This window comes from Anopheles coustani, chromosome 2 (genome assembly GCF_943734705.1).
Source record: "Anopheles coustani chromosome 2, idAnoCousDA_361_x.2, whole genome shotgun sequence".
Lineage (NCBI taxonomy): Eukaryota > Metazoa > Arthropoda > Insecta > Diptera > Culicidae > Anopheles > Anopheles coustani.
The window spans coordinates 22,168,296-22,182,596 of record NC_071289.1 but is presented as its reverse complement, the minus strand read 5'-3'; the positions used below and the strand labels follow the sequence as shown (position 1 = coordinate 22,182,596).

At 45.5% G+C, this 14,301-nt stretch overlaps 1 protein-coding gene across 1 annotated transcript in view; it reads left to right on the top strand.

The window, feature by feature from the left end:
• LOC131266321 (uncharacterized) overlaps positions 1 to 14,301 on the top strand; it is a 117,110-nt gene that overhangs the window by 94,038 nt on the left and 8,771 nt on the right. Inside the window, exon 8 of the mRNA XM_058268787.1 lies at positions 13,009 to 13,547. Coding sequence (XP_058124770.1) covers positions 13,009 to 13,547 — 539 coding nt within the window. The remainder of the gene's footprint in view (positions 1 to 13,008; positions 13,548 to 14,301) is intronic.

The window sequence follows — 14,301 nt, the reverse complement described above, 5'->3', positions numbered from 1 at the left end:
AAATTGGTCTGATTTGCTTTTATTCCTAACAAACTGATTTTTAATCGTTTAATTTTGGTTTTTTTGCAGGTAAGCTAGCGGCTCATATTCTCAAAGACAAGGAAAACAACGCCAATGGAGGTATTGTGTATTTAGTCATCTTTAGAGACTTCATTTTTGAATAATTAACACGTGGATTGCCATGGCTAACACTTTTGATAGCCAGCTGTCATTAGTTCTAAAAATGTTTTGCCCCATAAACAGATCAAAATGAAACATAAAAACTATAGGAATATTAAAAACTCATTCTTTGGAAAGCTAAGGCTTGGCTTAGGCTTCGGAAATAGTCGGTTTAATGATTATTATAAAGACATTTTATCAAAAAAGATTGTACTAAAAAAGTGTGCTAAAAACGCTTGGCATTCAACGTGTTAATAGAATATTATAGAATAGAAGAAAAATCTTCTTTTCCTTCTACTCATGCGGTTTAACTATCTTCTTCAAGAAAGCATTTTTCTATCGAACACAACCATACTCCGCATACTCCCTTCCATTTCATCTGTCGCCCTTGGTGGCGCCTCACAAATTACTGAGTTGCATTCTGCTGCACGTACAATCATCTGTTTCCGTTGGTAAAAAAAATTAGAAAAGTGGAAGCAGTAGCAACAACAACCGACAAAAAACAGCCATCAATGCAAAATGGCATCGCCAGCATCGGTTAGGAGCGTCTGCGCAGTAAAGCGGACCCGTATGGCACAATTCTCGTGGTCGCCCTGTTGGCGGGCCGTCCGGGGTGCCCGGGGTCTACGGGTCGGGTATGTCGGGAATCGGAATGCCGTCATTGCCGTAGCGTCCGCAGCCAGCTCGGATGCTAATCGAATCGAGCGAAATGTCTGTGTCTGTGCGTTCGGTGTTGCCCAAGCGACAATCGGAAGCGACCCGTCGGGCCTCCGGCGTTGGGCTGACGCCAACGATCGCTGGCCATCCGAATGTCGATTTTGGTTTAATAAGTACCGAGTACCGGGTACTGCGTGTGCTGTACACTGATGCTGATCGTGAAGATGCGTCCCAGCTGGTGGCATCTTCTGAGGGAATCTGCCCAAGAAAACATGTCTGCTTGCGTTCGAGCATGGAGTGTGTGGTATTTAAATGAACATAGCCGCACATAAATGAAGCATTAAACCGCATCCAAGACACCCTTTGATCGTAGGAAAGAGATGGAAATTTTTCTCGAAAACTATATCAACCCACAGTGTGCACAGGAATGAACACAATTTCCTTTGATCGATGAAATATGTTTTCTCTTGCGGCAAAGTTTTCCCGGAGACAAACGGAGATTTTATTTTCTTACCGACCCGCTTTTTGATGGACACCTCCTTCCGGATCGAACCGAATCCGTTCCACTTTGGTTCGGTTGCCGGTGAACTGAAACCATTTCCCCCTCCCCCGTCTCCGCATCCTACGGTTTGCCATATTTACGAAATATGATTTTCCATTTCATTTTCAAACAATTTGATTTACGCCCCCGCGCGATGCGTGGCGGCTTTCGTCACGATGGAAAAAGGGGGAAAAGATAGTTGCTAACTTACGCTCGAATATTTTCACGTGAAAAGTAAGATCAAAGGGCGCTACGGGAGACAAACAAATTCAGCCCCGAACCTTTTCGAACGGTGCATATGGAAAGCACATTTTCGGTTGGGAAAGTTGGGGGCTCGCGATCGAATATCGCACCCGTTTGCCGGCGTGCGTCACACACTGGTTCCGGTCCATTTACACGAGAATTCGATCCAATTCCGGCCGGCACGGCACTCGGGTGGAGGCAGCGTGACAACAAGTGGTCCCTCGGGGCGCTGGAGGTTAGTTTTTCGTGGTGTTGTAGTGATGTGTTTGGCCTTGGCGAACGGATGGAAAAGCGTGCTCTGGGAAAGGGAAAGGAAGAAGCTAAATGTAAAATCACATGGGAATGACGAACGGCTGCTCGGACATGTTTCTGGTGAGATTGGGGCAGAGCATGTGTTGGGACGATTTATTTATGTAACGAAGAGCGGGCATACGAGCTGGTTTGAAAGAAGATCCCATTTTCCAAGTTCAATTCCATTTATTTATCGTTTGATCTTTTTTGTGTACCGTGTGGTTCAGTTTTGATAATTTGTATTGTATTTTCTTTGTTTACAAGTCGGTTTTCATTGTTTATGTTACATTGTATCCTTTTTACCCATTTTTAATTAGTTTTACTTCACGTATTACTTCAAGCCTCTCGAATGTAATCATTATAAGGGCTTTATTTCTGCCATAAAATATACGGCAACGGAATATTGTATCATTTTAATTGCCATTCTCGCCTGTCGTTTCGATTGGCGGTTGCGACTTGTGTTAATTTAATGGACACCCCCGTCTCTCTTCTCCCGAGGATGCTTTTACCTCGCTCCGTTCGGCTTCATCCAACGGAAGCGTCAGCGTTTATTTATATTCTGAACCAACCGTGTTTACGTGGCACGAGAATCGTTCCCCAAAACAAACCCGTATCGAACGAAGCTGCTGTGAGGAACCACTGTGGCATACACTGCTCCCGATGATGTTGGGTGCGTACAGCATCATCCCTCCCTCAAGGTATGACTCACTTGGCGCAGCTGATGATCATAACCTCTGCCTCGTGAATCCATTTCTGCTGGTTTCGTTTTGCGAACATCGTCATCGGCAAAGGGAAAGAAGACCCATTTTAATTGACGTGATCAAGTGAGATGAATCTGCCGGGAGAGAAAGAGAGAGAGAGGGAGAGTTTCATCTAGTACATCCGTTGATGAGAAAGGGCTCTGTTGATCTTTGGTACGAATATCGCCTGTGAGTAAATCGCAGTATTTCGCTAGCGTCAATTGCGATCGGACAAACCGAGTGACAGACCGCGACCTTCTGAGACCGTCTTACTCCTGAGATATAGAACGCGCGTGGCTCCGCTCGTACATGGTGGCGCCTGGTGCCGTGTCGCCTAGTGTTCGGTGCGAGTGCGTGAACTTGACATCGGTTGACAGATCGGTGTAGTAGCGGGCCGTGTTGTTTACACTTTAAACGGTACTTGCAGCGTCTGTCAACATTCATTTGGTGGGCTAGGTCTTCACTTCACTCTGGTTAAACCGGTACCCCTTTCCTCTAATACTGCGACGCAAGTGCAAACCGAATTTATTAGCTGCTGGAGAGCAGTTTGGAGAGCGTTGAGCTACTGTTGAATGCTGGGATTTAGTTTAGTCTCACTCCATAAAAATGGTGTCTCAACTAAGTCATCCTACGGGTATCAGGTGCATTGTGATGTCGTCATCAACGCCTTCCAAACTGAGGCGTGATGCAAGAGACTTCGCTAGCTTCTATGGTTAATCTCTGTTTCGGAACCTCCTCAGATGTTGATGTCCCTCCCAAGGGACGTGTCCAAAGGTTGTGTTTGCTTTTAATAGTTGTTTTACGACTCTTGGCCTAGATAGTAACATTTCTATACCTCGATGCACTCAAAATGCCTTCAAGTTGTAACGACTGTAGATTTATAGGATATTCATATTATTCGTTTAGTGCATTCAAAAGTTTGCTGGCATAAAACATATACAAATTTTCATATTTTTTATGATCTTTTATAAGTGGTTTTTCTTTTGCGTTTTCGTGTAAATTACGGAGAAAACTACACACACAAACTGCGCATTTGATCGCGAACAACAAGGTCGTTTCGTGATCGCCCGCCTTCTCTTGATGATGAAAAATGGTGAGAATTTTCATGAGATTTTTCATCCCGCTTGCTTGCGACCTGATGTGTTTTCCCTCCGTCTCGGCCCACGAGCCAGTTGTCGGCACGTCCGTCAAGTGCGCTTGTGCGATTTAATTTTATGACAAACACCATAGCCAGATGGAAAATGATCTATGGGGAATTAGAAGGGGGTTTTAGTTTTTGTTTTAAGAAATAAATATAAAACAGGGTTCTCGTGAAAGTGAACGAGATGATTTTTTCATATCGTGTACTGGAGGTTATAATTTCAACCTTTCTAATAGGTTACACGCGTGTCTCGAGAGTGACGACGCTTTTCCCCATGAGTTACACAAACCAGATCTACAAGACAAAGCAACGCTCTTTGACTACATTCGTGCCATCGATCATACAAACGCGATCGTAGTGTGAATCACGTGATGTGAAAAGTCCACTCGATTCTCGATCTCTCTTATGGCAAGACTCATCTGACATTTGTTGTACAGATTGAGTTGTTAGGGATGTTAAATAAAGCATTCGCCTTCCGTTTTGTCTTCAGCTCATCCTGTCAGAAATTTTCATATTCCATCGTTTCGCCATTATCCTCCAACAAAGCAATCGTAGGAAAATTTAAGACAAACATGGTGGAATGAAGCATGTCTTACTGTTTCCTCGCGTTATGTACGTCAATGTCTGCAATGACGTAGTGCAATAACACTTGAAAATTCGAGTGCTCATTTGAATTATTCCGGGCGGTGTGAATATTTTTGCATACCTACTTTCGATGCCTTGGAACAGCCCGTGTCTGGTGTTTGCGAAAAGAGAAAAGAGCAACCGCAACACGCCACCGTGGTGTCTTCCACGAGCAGAAGACGAGATACAGCGGACGCCACTTGAAGGCAACCGCTATCAAGAGGAGATGCGGGTACTAAGAGGAACAGAAAAAAACTAAGCTAGTTGAATTAATTAATATCACTCTACTCACCCAGCCGGACCCGAGCGGCGAGCTTCGACGAGGTCAGCATTGGCGGAACTTGCAAGTGGATTATCGCATTTGCGCTAATTTATCGCGAAACACACACACACATATTCAGAGGCATGATACGGATGTCGAGGGTGGTCGCTCAATTGGGGCAGAATTCGCGTTGGACCTTGTGGAGTGGATTTGTGGCCGTCTTATTTATGCTTTCAGCGCTAGTCCAGTGGCACACATAAATAAGAGCACGATCGACAGCCTCGAGTCGAGTCGAGTTGGTACGTTTTGGTCCAAGTGCGTTCGCACTGACAGGTCCGACTGACGACTTCTTGACTTGCCTTCTTCTGGCTTGACTTCTTGTAAGTCGCGGGGCTGTTGATGGCGATGATAGTGGTCTGAAGCAGCGCTTGACCGATTGTTGATGGTCGTTTTTTGTGATTTAGGAGCATTGTGGATGGAGCTAAAGCCGACCGAAACAGGCCGCTAGATCGTGGTGGAAAGAATATAAGAAGCGTTTGTGATGGGTGTTGTATAATGTTGCTAATGCCATTACGTGCGTGGCATGCGAAATCGATCTGATCTGCCGACTGTTGATGGTTTTTACGTGAAACTGAGTTTTTATAGGTTTGATATTTTGCTTTGATATTGCACTTTATCATTTCTCAAGAGTAGTTAAGAGTGGTACTCTTTGGTATAAATTATGTTATTGGGAACAAATCAATAAATAATCTTCTGCTGCTTCATCTGTTTACTAATTTGGTATGCAAGATATCAGACGGTTGTTGAAACGATATCGAAAGTAAGCATACCTTATTTGAACGGTGTTCACTGTACTCAGACCATTTAACGCATAAACCAAAGGTTGAAAAAGTCAAAAGAAATCATCTCAAGTCCATAGAAAGTGATTGAATGGAACTAACACGGCGATTTTCACTCTCCATCGAATCGATTGTTTGCCTCCGCACGATAAACGGCCGAAGATGGTCTTGCTCGCTTCTCGATTTGGTGATACGCCGCGAACGGGAACAGGACGGAGAAAAAAAAAACTGGTAGCTATCTCGTGATCAAATGAAATCCTGAAACGCACAGGAACCCTCCCCTTGCGAAGATCAAATAAATCGGAATTGAAAATCGAGCTCAAAAAAACTTCAAACACAAACGAAGTAACGGTAAAGGCTACAGGGTACGTTTTTCTATTTCCACGTGAAGTTGTGCTGCTTTGAAAAATTTAATTAAAACCAATCATACAATCCGAACGCTGCTTGTGTTAGATACGGTAGAGTGAGCTGAAGTTAAGCGAAACTAAAACATGGTAACTGCAAGAAGAAAAACACACACAACCCGGGTTTCAGTTCCGTTTGTGCGGTTCGCAACCGGCATGAAATGCTTCTCAAATCGATACTCGCAGGCCGGTTTGTAGGGTTTTGTGGATGTAAAAATTGAAATACTTTCGCGGAGGCTTGAGATCATCAATTAAATGTAGGAGAAGTTAGAAGAAAACCTAATCCCAATCAACACCAACAAACCGACGGGCGGGAACAGTTAAAACCACGTAAAGTCTCGGTGTGGGAAATGGTGAAAGCGCCGCACGGGATTGAGCAAACGCACTTTGAGTTGATTTGGATTGATCTCCGTTGTTTGGGCGGAAGTTTTATGGTCCACCTTCGTTGGCAGAACATTTGTGTCGCAATCAAATCCCACCGTGTTCTGGCTTACATTCCTCTGGCCGGTGGGTGGGAAGATCTAGGCGACGAGCGGAAGAGTACGAGTCCGGAACTGGGAGGAATGTCGCCGGCAAAGGAATGCATTCTTCGGTGCAGTGTGTTGCGATGCAACGTCCGCTCTTGATGCACATTGCAGTCGGACATCGTTGGTCTGGTAATAAAATTCGATTGCGACTGCGGGACACGAAACACGAAAAAATCTACGAAACATATCGTCCGCCCGTCGACGCCCCCGACTTCCACCGGCCGTCGCCGGGGAGGATGTTATTTTTGGACCCTCGGCTCCAACGGTTTTGTTTAATGCTCGCTCGAACCATCGGCGAGCCAAGTGCGGCGAAATGGTCGAAAACATATTGGCGCTTCGAAAAACGGCGCCTCGGGTAACAAACCCCTGCCTCGGTGTTCGTCGGAGGTTCCTTGCGACGAGCTGCACCTTGCGTTAGAAAAACATCTCGTAACGAACTTGCACTCATTCACTTTTTTTTGTCTTGTTATTCGGACAATGTTTTCGTATCCCGATTCCGTTCTGTTTTCTTACGCTCTCCTCACTCAGTGTTTCCATCCGCGAAGATTCCAGAACTCCGGATCACCTTACCACTTCATCATCATAATCATCGCCCCGAAACAACAGGCCACTTCCTGTTCTGCTGTCAAGAAATTGTCTACCCGGCTTCCCGGTTACGGATACATCCGGGGCCTCGGGACAGCACCTTACCTCCATCACCCTTTACCTGCCACGCTGCACCAGACCACCGATATGCATTTCAATCAGTGCAATCGTCGAAGTAATTGCCTTTTTCGGAGATCAACGTCCGTTTTGTTTCGTTTTGAAGGAAAGTGTTTTTTTAGCCCTGGGGAAAACCCCCACGGGCCCGGAGCACGTAAGACACCGAACGGTGCGTGGTAATGGCGTTTGATGGAAAGGAAACACAATGGACTGTTTCAATGGGAGGAATTTAAATCGTTGTGTTTTTTCGTTTTTTTTTGTTAAGTGAAATGTGACACTTTCCAAGTCGATATGCGTTTACTACACATTTAATTCCAGCGGTGGCGAACCTTTTGTAGGTCTGAAGTCACGATTTGGTTTAATATGAATCTTATATAAAGGAGTATAAAAATTGTTCTGCAAATATTTTTTGATTTTTCATCCACTTTTTGAAATGTCTTGTTGTTCCCAAAAATACGAGAAAAATACACACCTGCGTCATGTTTGACATCCCTGAACTACTCGATGTATCTAAAAATGAATATTTCCAAGCGCACTCCTGGAGTGGATGGGAAAGGTAATTACTAAAAGTACCATTTTAGGACCGAGAGTACTGATGGCAGGCAGGCCTTACGTCGTTAGTGAACGCGGATGGACGTATCAGGTTAGGTGGTGGTGATTGGTTTCAGCAGGCCGAGTGACACGACGGATGGTGCTCTGTAGCCGGAAAGTTTAGTCCAATTGGAAAGGCAGCTACTTACACAAAACGGAAGACAATTAATACACCCGTGCGGTGCGGCCTCTTGGGACAAGAGGGGGGACGCAACGGTGGCAGCTACTCAAGTCAAGTCATTGTTTCAGTGCGGACTCCTCAGTGCCAGGAACTGACGGCGCGAAGTGACATGATAGTCGACGATGTCGTCGGCATGTTGTGTCGGCCCGTGAAGCCGGACGCCGCCGTTAGGCCACCCTTCCGAATGCGTTGCGTTTGAGCGATGGCTAAACTTTCGGTTTCTCGGCGTAACCGAAACTAATTGCCGTCAGCGTTGTCGCGACTTCCTGATATAGTTTTCTTCACGGTGGCCCACCGGTTTGGGCCCGGAGCGGGCGGGTGGCTTAAGTAGGAAGCCACGCGAGTGATTGATTGAGGTGCTGGGTCAAAACATGGGAGTGCACATGGCTGGGAACGGGCGTTCACAAAGTATGCACGACAAGGTTGAAGCTGGAGCTCCTAGGGACCGCTCTGGATAGGACGTCGTGATGGAACCAAATACTTCCCCCGGACGATGTTATATCTCTCTATTAGTCCCGGTACTTAGCATGAATGTCTCGTGTTACGGAACTAACAACATCAAGCTGAAGGTGCAGGACAAAATGTTAGTATTAAAAATACAAACTTGTGGTTTAGACTTATCTCTTTTCGAAGTTGGGTAAAACTAACACGCTTCATAAAATACTCGTTTAAGAATAATACTAAACAAATCGATATGGGAGAGAAAAACACTCTCCTCAAATGTAGAGTTGTTTAATTCCGATCCAAATTCATGAATTTGAATGATTCCTTGCATCGCTGTATAGATTTATGAATCTTTTAATGAAAGATTCATGAATTCTGAATATTTACTAATTTTAAAAGAGCAGAAAACGTAAGACCAAATAATGGGTTGAGAGATCACATTTTTTTGGTCTCATGATGCAATGAAAGAATCTTGAAAGATCAATGAATGATTCATGAAGACTCATTCAGGTTTCGAAAGATTCGTCAACGTTTAAAGATTCGAATCCCAAAAGATTCATGAATCAACTTGAATGAATCTAAGGTGTAAGATTCATAGGAATGAATTTCGCCTAAAGATTCATAAGGGACATCGCTTCTCAAATGACTTTAATAATTGAACTGAAAATTAAATACGCCCATCGGCCTCCAAAGAGTCACCGTATCATATCGCCGGCACGATCAAACGAGCTCTTCCGAGCCAATCTACCGGATGTTAATTTTTCCACCGTGTGAGATAAAAATATATTTCAACTTACCGCAGTAAAACAAAAAATAAAACGCTTTCTTGCGTAAACAACTTTCTCGAAGTCGCTCCGTTTTTTTTTACCTCTTCTCGTTATTTTGTTTCAAATATTGCCCTTCTCACGGAGAAGGAAAAATCATTGGAGGAAAAACAAAGTTGATCCACACTGAAGCTCATCAGCGCCGAGTTGGCCGCACGAGGGAATGCACACTCTCGTTTTTTTTCCCCCACGCCAGATCAACCTTCGCTTCATTACCGGGACGGGCTATCGTCGTGGTGCAGATTGACGTCATCGGCCGCCGGCGGTGGAGTCAATTTATTACATCCCGCGTGTTATATTCCCGCGGTCATCTTTGGATGGGACTTATCTCATGGGAGCGCCCGGTTGGCGGTTTGTCGTGGCCACCGAGTTTGCCAAAATAGACATTTGAATATTGTTCCCGATTTTCCGTTGGCAGTTTGCCCGCTCCTAACCGCCGTGGCCTTTGTGAGGTATCACAAATGAATCCATTTGCACTCTTAAATGGACTGACAAACTGGCTTTAGTTCAAATAGATCGGTTTCCGATTGGATTTAATTGATTAGTTCAATTCAGGAGAAAATTATCTGTTTCAAGTGGTTTCTTTTAGTGTTTTCCATTTCCCAACATTTTGCACGTGAAACGAAACTCGCCAGTGAGTAATTAAAGCGTCGGACCGACTTGTTTTTTTCCAACCAACAACTACAAACTCAAAGAGAAAGCCCGAACCGAACCGGAGCATATGAGCAAACATTTATGTTTCGTGATGACGCCATCCTCAACCAGGCAGAGGCCAATCATGCGTGTCATGATGATCACGAAGCGTCGTAGTTAAACAACCATACTTGCTACCAACATACGGCCAAAATTACCCCGCAGTGAAGCGCTGGTCAAGCGAAGCTCATGGAACGCCCATAGCGCAATATGTTTCCCCTGGGCTGCATGTGGTACCCTTTTCCAAGTGGCCTGTGGACTCCGAATTGGTGCTCGTGGGTGTAAAATAGTCAACCTCATCACTTCTCCGTACCTCAAAAGGCCTGCATGCAAATGCCGAAGTGAGGAAAAAATGAGGTTAAGAGGGCATCAAATGGTGCTAACAAGGATCTTGTCTCATCCGAACCCGTCTCGGGTCATTTCTCCAACGTCTCGTATGGGACCAACGTGGACCTGGAGTGGAGTTTTGATGAATAACGACCAAATCACGGCCGGTAATGGGTGAGACGAGGGAGGAGACCTCAACCGCGTGGCTGTTGAATCCATGACAGATAATTGAATGGACAAATTACCTCAATTGTTCGGTGGTTGTTTTGGTCTCGCGAGCTGCGTGTCCTCTTGATAATAAATGCCATTTGTTTCACTTCATTTCACTGGTATATTGTGTGGTGTAGACCGAATTCATCTGCCCACCAAAGTACTTAGAAGCAAAAGTTAAACTATTGTAGGTACCAACTAACCGAGGCGTCAATGACTTCCCAAGGAGACTTGTTGGAGTCGTGTAGGTCAAGCGACGGGCCGGCACGCGATTAGATCGCGACGGACAGGCACGAATAAAAGAGGTCTGGTAGATTTCAACCTATCGTGTCTGTTTTAATTTACGGCGGAAAGTATCAAAACGGTGTCACTCTGTTAACCCATGTCTATTTTATCCGATTATCACGAAGCTCGTATATCTTATGCTAACCCTTTTGACCTCCTTTCAACTTGGAAGGTTCCGAGAAGATAGTGAAGACACTCCACTGAGAACTGTTTACACTACTTTAGATTGTCTCCAATTGCAAATGGCTACCGCTCATCAAGAACGGTTCTTTTCGCTCATTCCACTCAATAGAGCAAAAATGCGGTTTGATGTGCGGATCTTATTAAAGTCTGGAATGTCTCGGACGGTGAAAAGAACGTCCGACGGTCGGAATGTTCGTTTTGATCGACGTGTATCGTCTTCGCAAGTGTACGCCTCCACTTTCGAGGGATCCATCTTCAATCGTCACGTTTAATCAAGACGGCACCGATTGCGGAGAGCGGTCACATCGAATGCGGTCACGACTCTCTACGCCCTCCGTCCGGGTTCCAGGCATGAATGGGCTTCTTCACCAGTGTTTAGGTCAAGTGGAAGCTCAAGTCGATCGTCGGCTCCACGATTACTGTCATTAGCATGGGTGGCGCATAGGGGAATCATAAAACCATATGTGTGCCAACCGAAGTCACTGTACATTATTGTAATAAGTAGTTACCAGTGGTGGCAACAGCAAAAAATAAACTAGAAACTATAAATCAGTATGTTTGTGTCCGCTTCCAATAATGGTAGGGCGCTCTAGGGGGGTAGGTTGAGCGTAGACGCGGATGTGACCGCACGCACTGCAGCATGAATTAATAATCGCTATGCTCATTTACATTGGCGTTTATTTGGCCAACAGTTGGCCGATCGATTGAAGCTGCTTTGCGTGAATGCGCAACTGTCTTTGGACATCGTTTATTCTTGCGTGTCCGTTCCTGTACCACGATTACGCTTCCCGTTCCGCTGGCTTGCCCGAACTGTTTGGTGAATAATTTATGAACGCTTTTCGCTTATTCTAGCACGTCGTAAAGCTATATTGAGAAATTTGCTATTTAAACAACAAAAGGTTAGTTTGTTTTTTTATCGCACTTGGTGCGAAACTAATATGAGATAACGCATACACTATCATCAACCTTTTTGTTTTTCGCGTTCACACCACTCTAATCAAACATTAGCCCCCCGTTTCGCTCGTCTTCGGGCAGGAAGGAAGCGTTTCCTTCTGCGAGCGACGACGGAAGCATTCGAGCTTGGAGCATAAATTATAAATCATTTAGCACTTGGTTCTCCCTTCCCTGTTCGCTGGTGGGTTTCGTTTTTCATCGTCAGTTACTTAGAAATCGAAAAGTTTACCCGATCGCTAATGGGGTAGCTCGATCAAGACGTGCATTGAACCGCGTGTCTTGCACGGCCTTGGGACGGATCTATCGTCGAGGAGGAAGCGATTTTCGTGATCATTTCAAGCGTCGTTCCCTTTGCACCGATGCAAAAATAAAGCAGAAAACTAAAGCCCAGTGCGTTCCACTTTCCTGTGTGTGCATACGCTTTTCCACCGTGTTAACACCGCAACCGAAAACCCTGCGTTCCACTGCGCTTGGTCCATTTTCCAATTCATAATCCATTCGCGCACCCCCTTAAATCATGTAAAGCCAGACATATTACGCCGGCATGTTTATGCATTACAACGGACCCCATGCAAGATGTAGGGCCCCCGTTCGGTAAATATCGGTTCGGTGCTAAATCGCGAACCTTATCCTAGTTCGTGCCCCAAGGCAGCAAAACGCGCGCGCGCGTATGTTTGCTGCCGGTGAAACCTTCATTTTTCCACCGAATAAAAACCATCCGGCCGGAAAAAGTTGAATGAACATATTGGCCGAGATCGAGGGGGGTTCGATGTGGTATTAATGGGTTATTTTCTTTCTGTTAAACCTCCCCGTGGTTCTTCTTACGGAGGAAAACAATACGGCTGTTAGTTACCCCCGTTTTTCCACGAGGTGATAAAAATTAACTGACCGCTCATATACGCCGCCTGGTTGTGCTGGTTTTGGTTTGGAGTCTTTCAAGTTGGGAAAACAACCGGAAATGTTTTCTTTTCTCCACCACGTGGCTCATTAGAATGAAATAATAGCTCGGATGCCTTCTCCACAAGGTGTTCTTTACCATGGCCAAGAACAACGTGGTCGCTGATGTTTTAATGATTCTTTAATACATTTTATTGCGACCATAAACATTGACTTTTAATGTTTGTAACCCTGGAAAATGGCTACGCTAACCATACCGTGTTGTTCTTTCGGTTTTTTTTCCTTCCAGATCATAACCGTCTCGCTGGCGTGACGCAAAACTCTAAATCCAGTGTGGTCGGAGCGCCCCCGTCGGCCACCAACGCGTCGCCGAAACCCTCGTCCAAGTCCTTGCTGCGCTCCTCCGCCGTCAGCTCGCCAACATCGGCCACGGCGAACCACCATCATCCGTACTCCCATCAGCAGCAGCAGCATCAGCACGCCGGAAGCAATGGCGTGGTCCCGTCGACGACGACGACGTCGGCGACCACTGTGAAGGCGATCCAGCGCAATGGAACCATCATCCTGGACAAGACCACCGGCTCGCCGCTGCTGATTTGCGATGCGTCCGGCGCTGGTGGGCGCGCCCCGGAAGAACCGGCGCCAAAGCAGGCGGAATCGAACTGTGATCAACATCATCTACCCCGGGATCATGCCAAGGGGCGCGCGGGTGGCGGAGAGAAAGCCATGGCCGCTCCCGGGCCGGAACTGGTCGACATCAGCTTGCTCAACCATGCCCAGAAGGGCGTGGAGGCGCTTGGCGTTTTAGTACAATACCTAGTTTTTAATGTAAGTATCCGATTCAGATCCATGAAACTGAATGATTCTTTGCGTTTCAGAGATTTTATTTTGATGAGAGATTCATGAATCCAAAAGACTGACCAACTGATGAAAAAAATGAGTAAAAAATGGGTAGAGAGATCCCTTTATTTTTTTGGTCACATGATCCACGCCAATGAAAAAATCGTGGAGATTCATGAGCGATCCATGAGAGGTTCATTAAGATTTGGAAAGATTCATAAATGTTTAAAGATTCGAACCCCAAAAGAATCATGAATCCATCTAAACTGATCTTCATATGAATGAATCTCGCCAAAAAATTCATAAGGCACAACTCAAGTTGAGTTGCGTTGACAAAATCACGACGAGATCCAGATTTATGCTTATGACTATTTATTTACAACCTTCTAAAGAAAAAGAACCACCTTATATGAGACTTTCAAACAATTCTTTACCACAACCGCAACTCCTCACCTCTTCTCCATTGTCGTGTATTGTTTGATGTTTTCTTCTATACTCCAGAATATGCCAAACGTACTGTGAAGAGCGTCGGATTTGTCGATCGCCACCACGGGGAGTTGGTCAATAAACTTCCTGTGACGACACCTCCGGTTGTGCGGGCAACCGTCGTCGTGCTCTAGTTGACGACCGACCGCATCGTGATTCGATTCGGTATCCGCAGGATACACGACCGTTGGCTCGTTGTTGTTATTGTAGCCTTTACCTACCAAAAACCCTATCGCGAACCCGCGACATGTGGTGC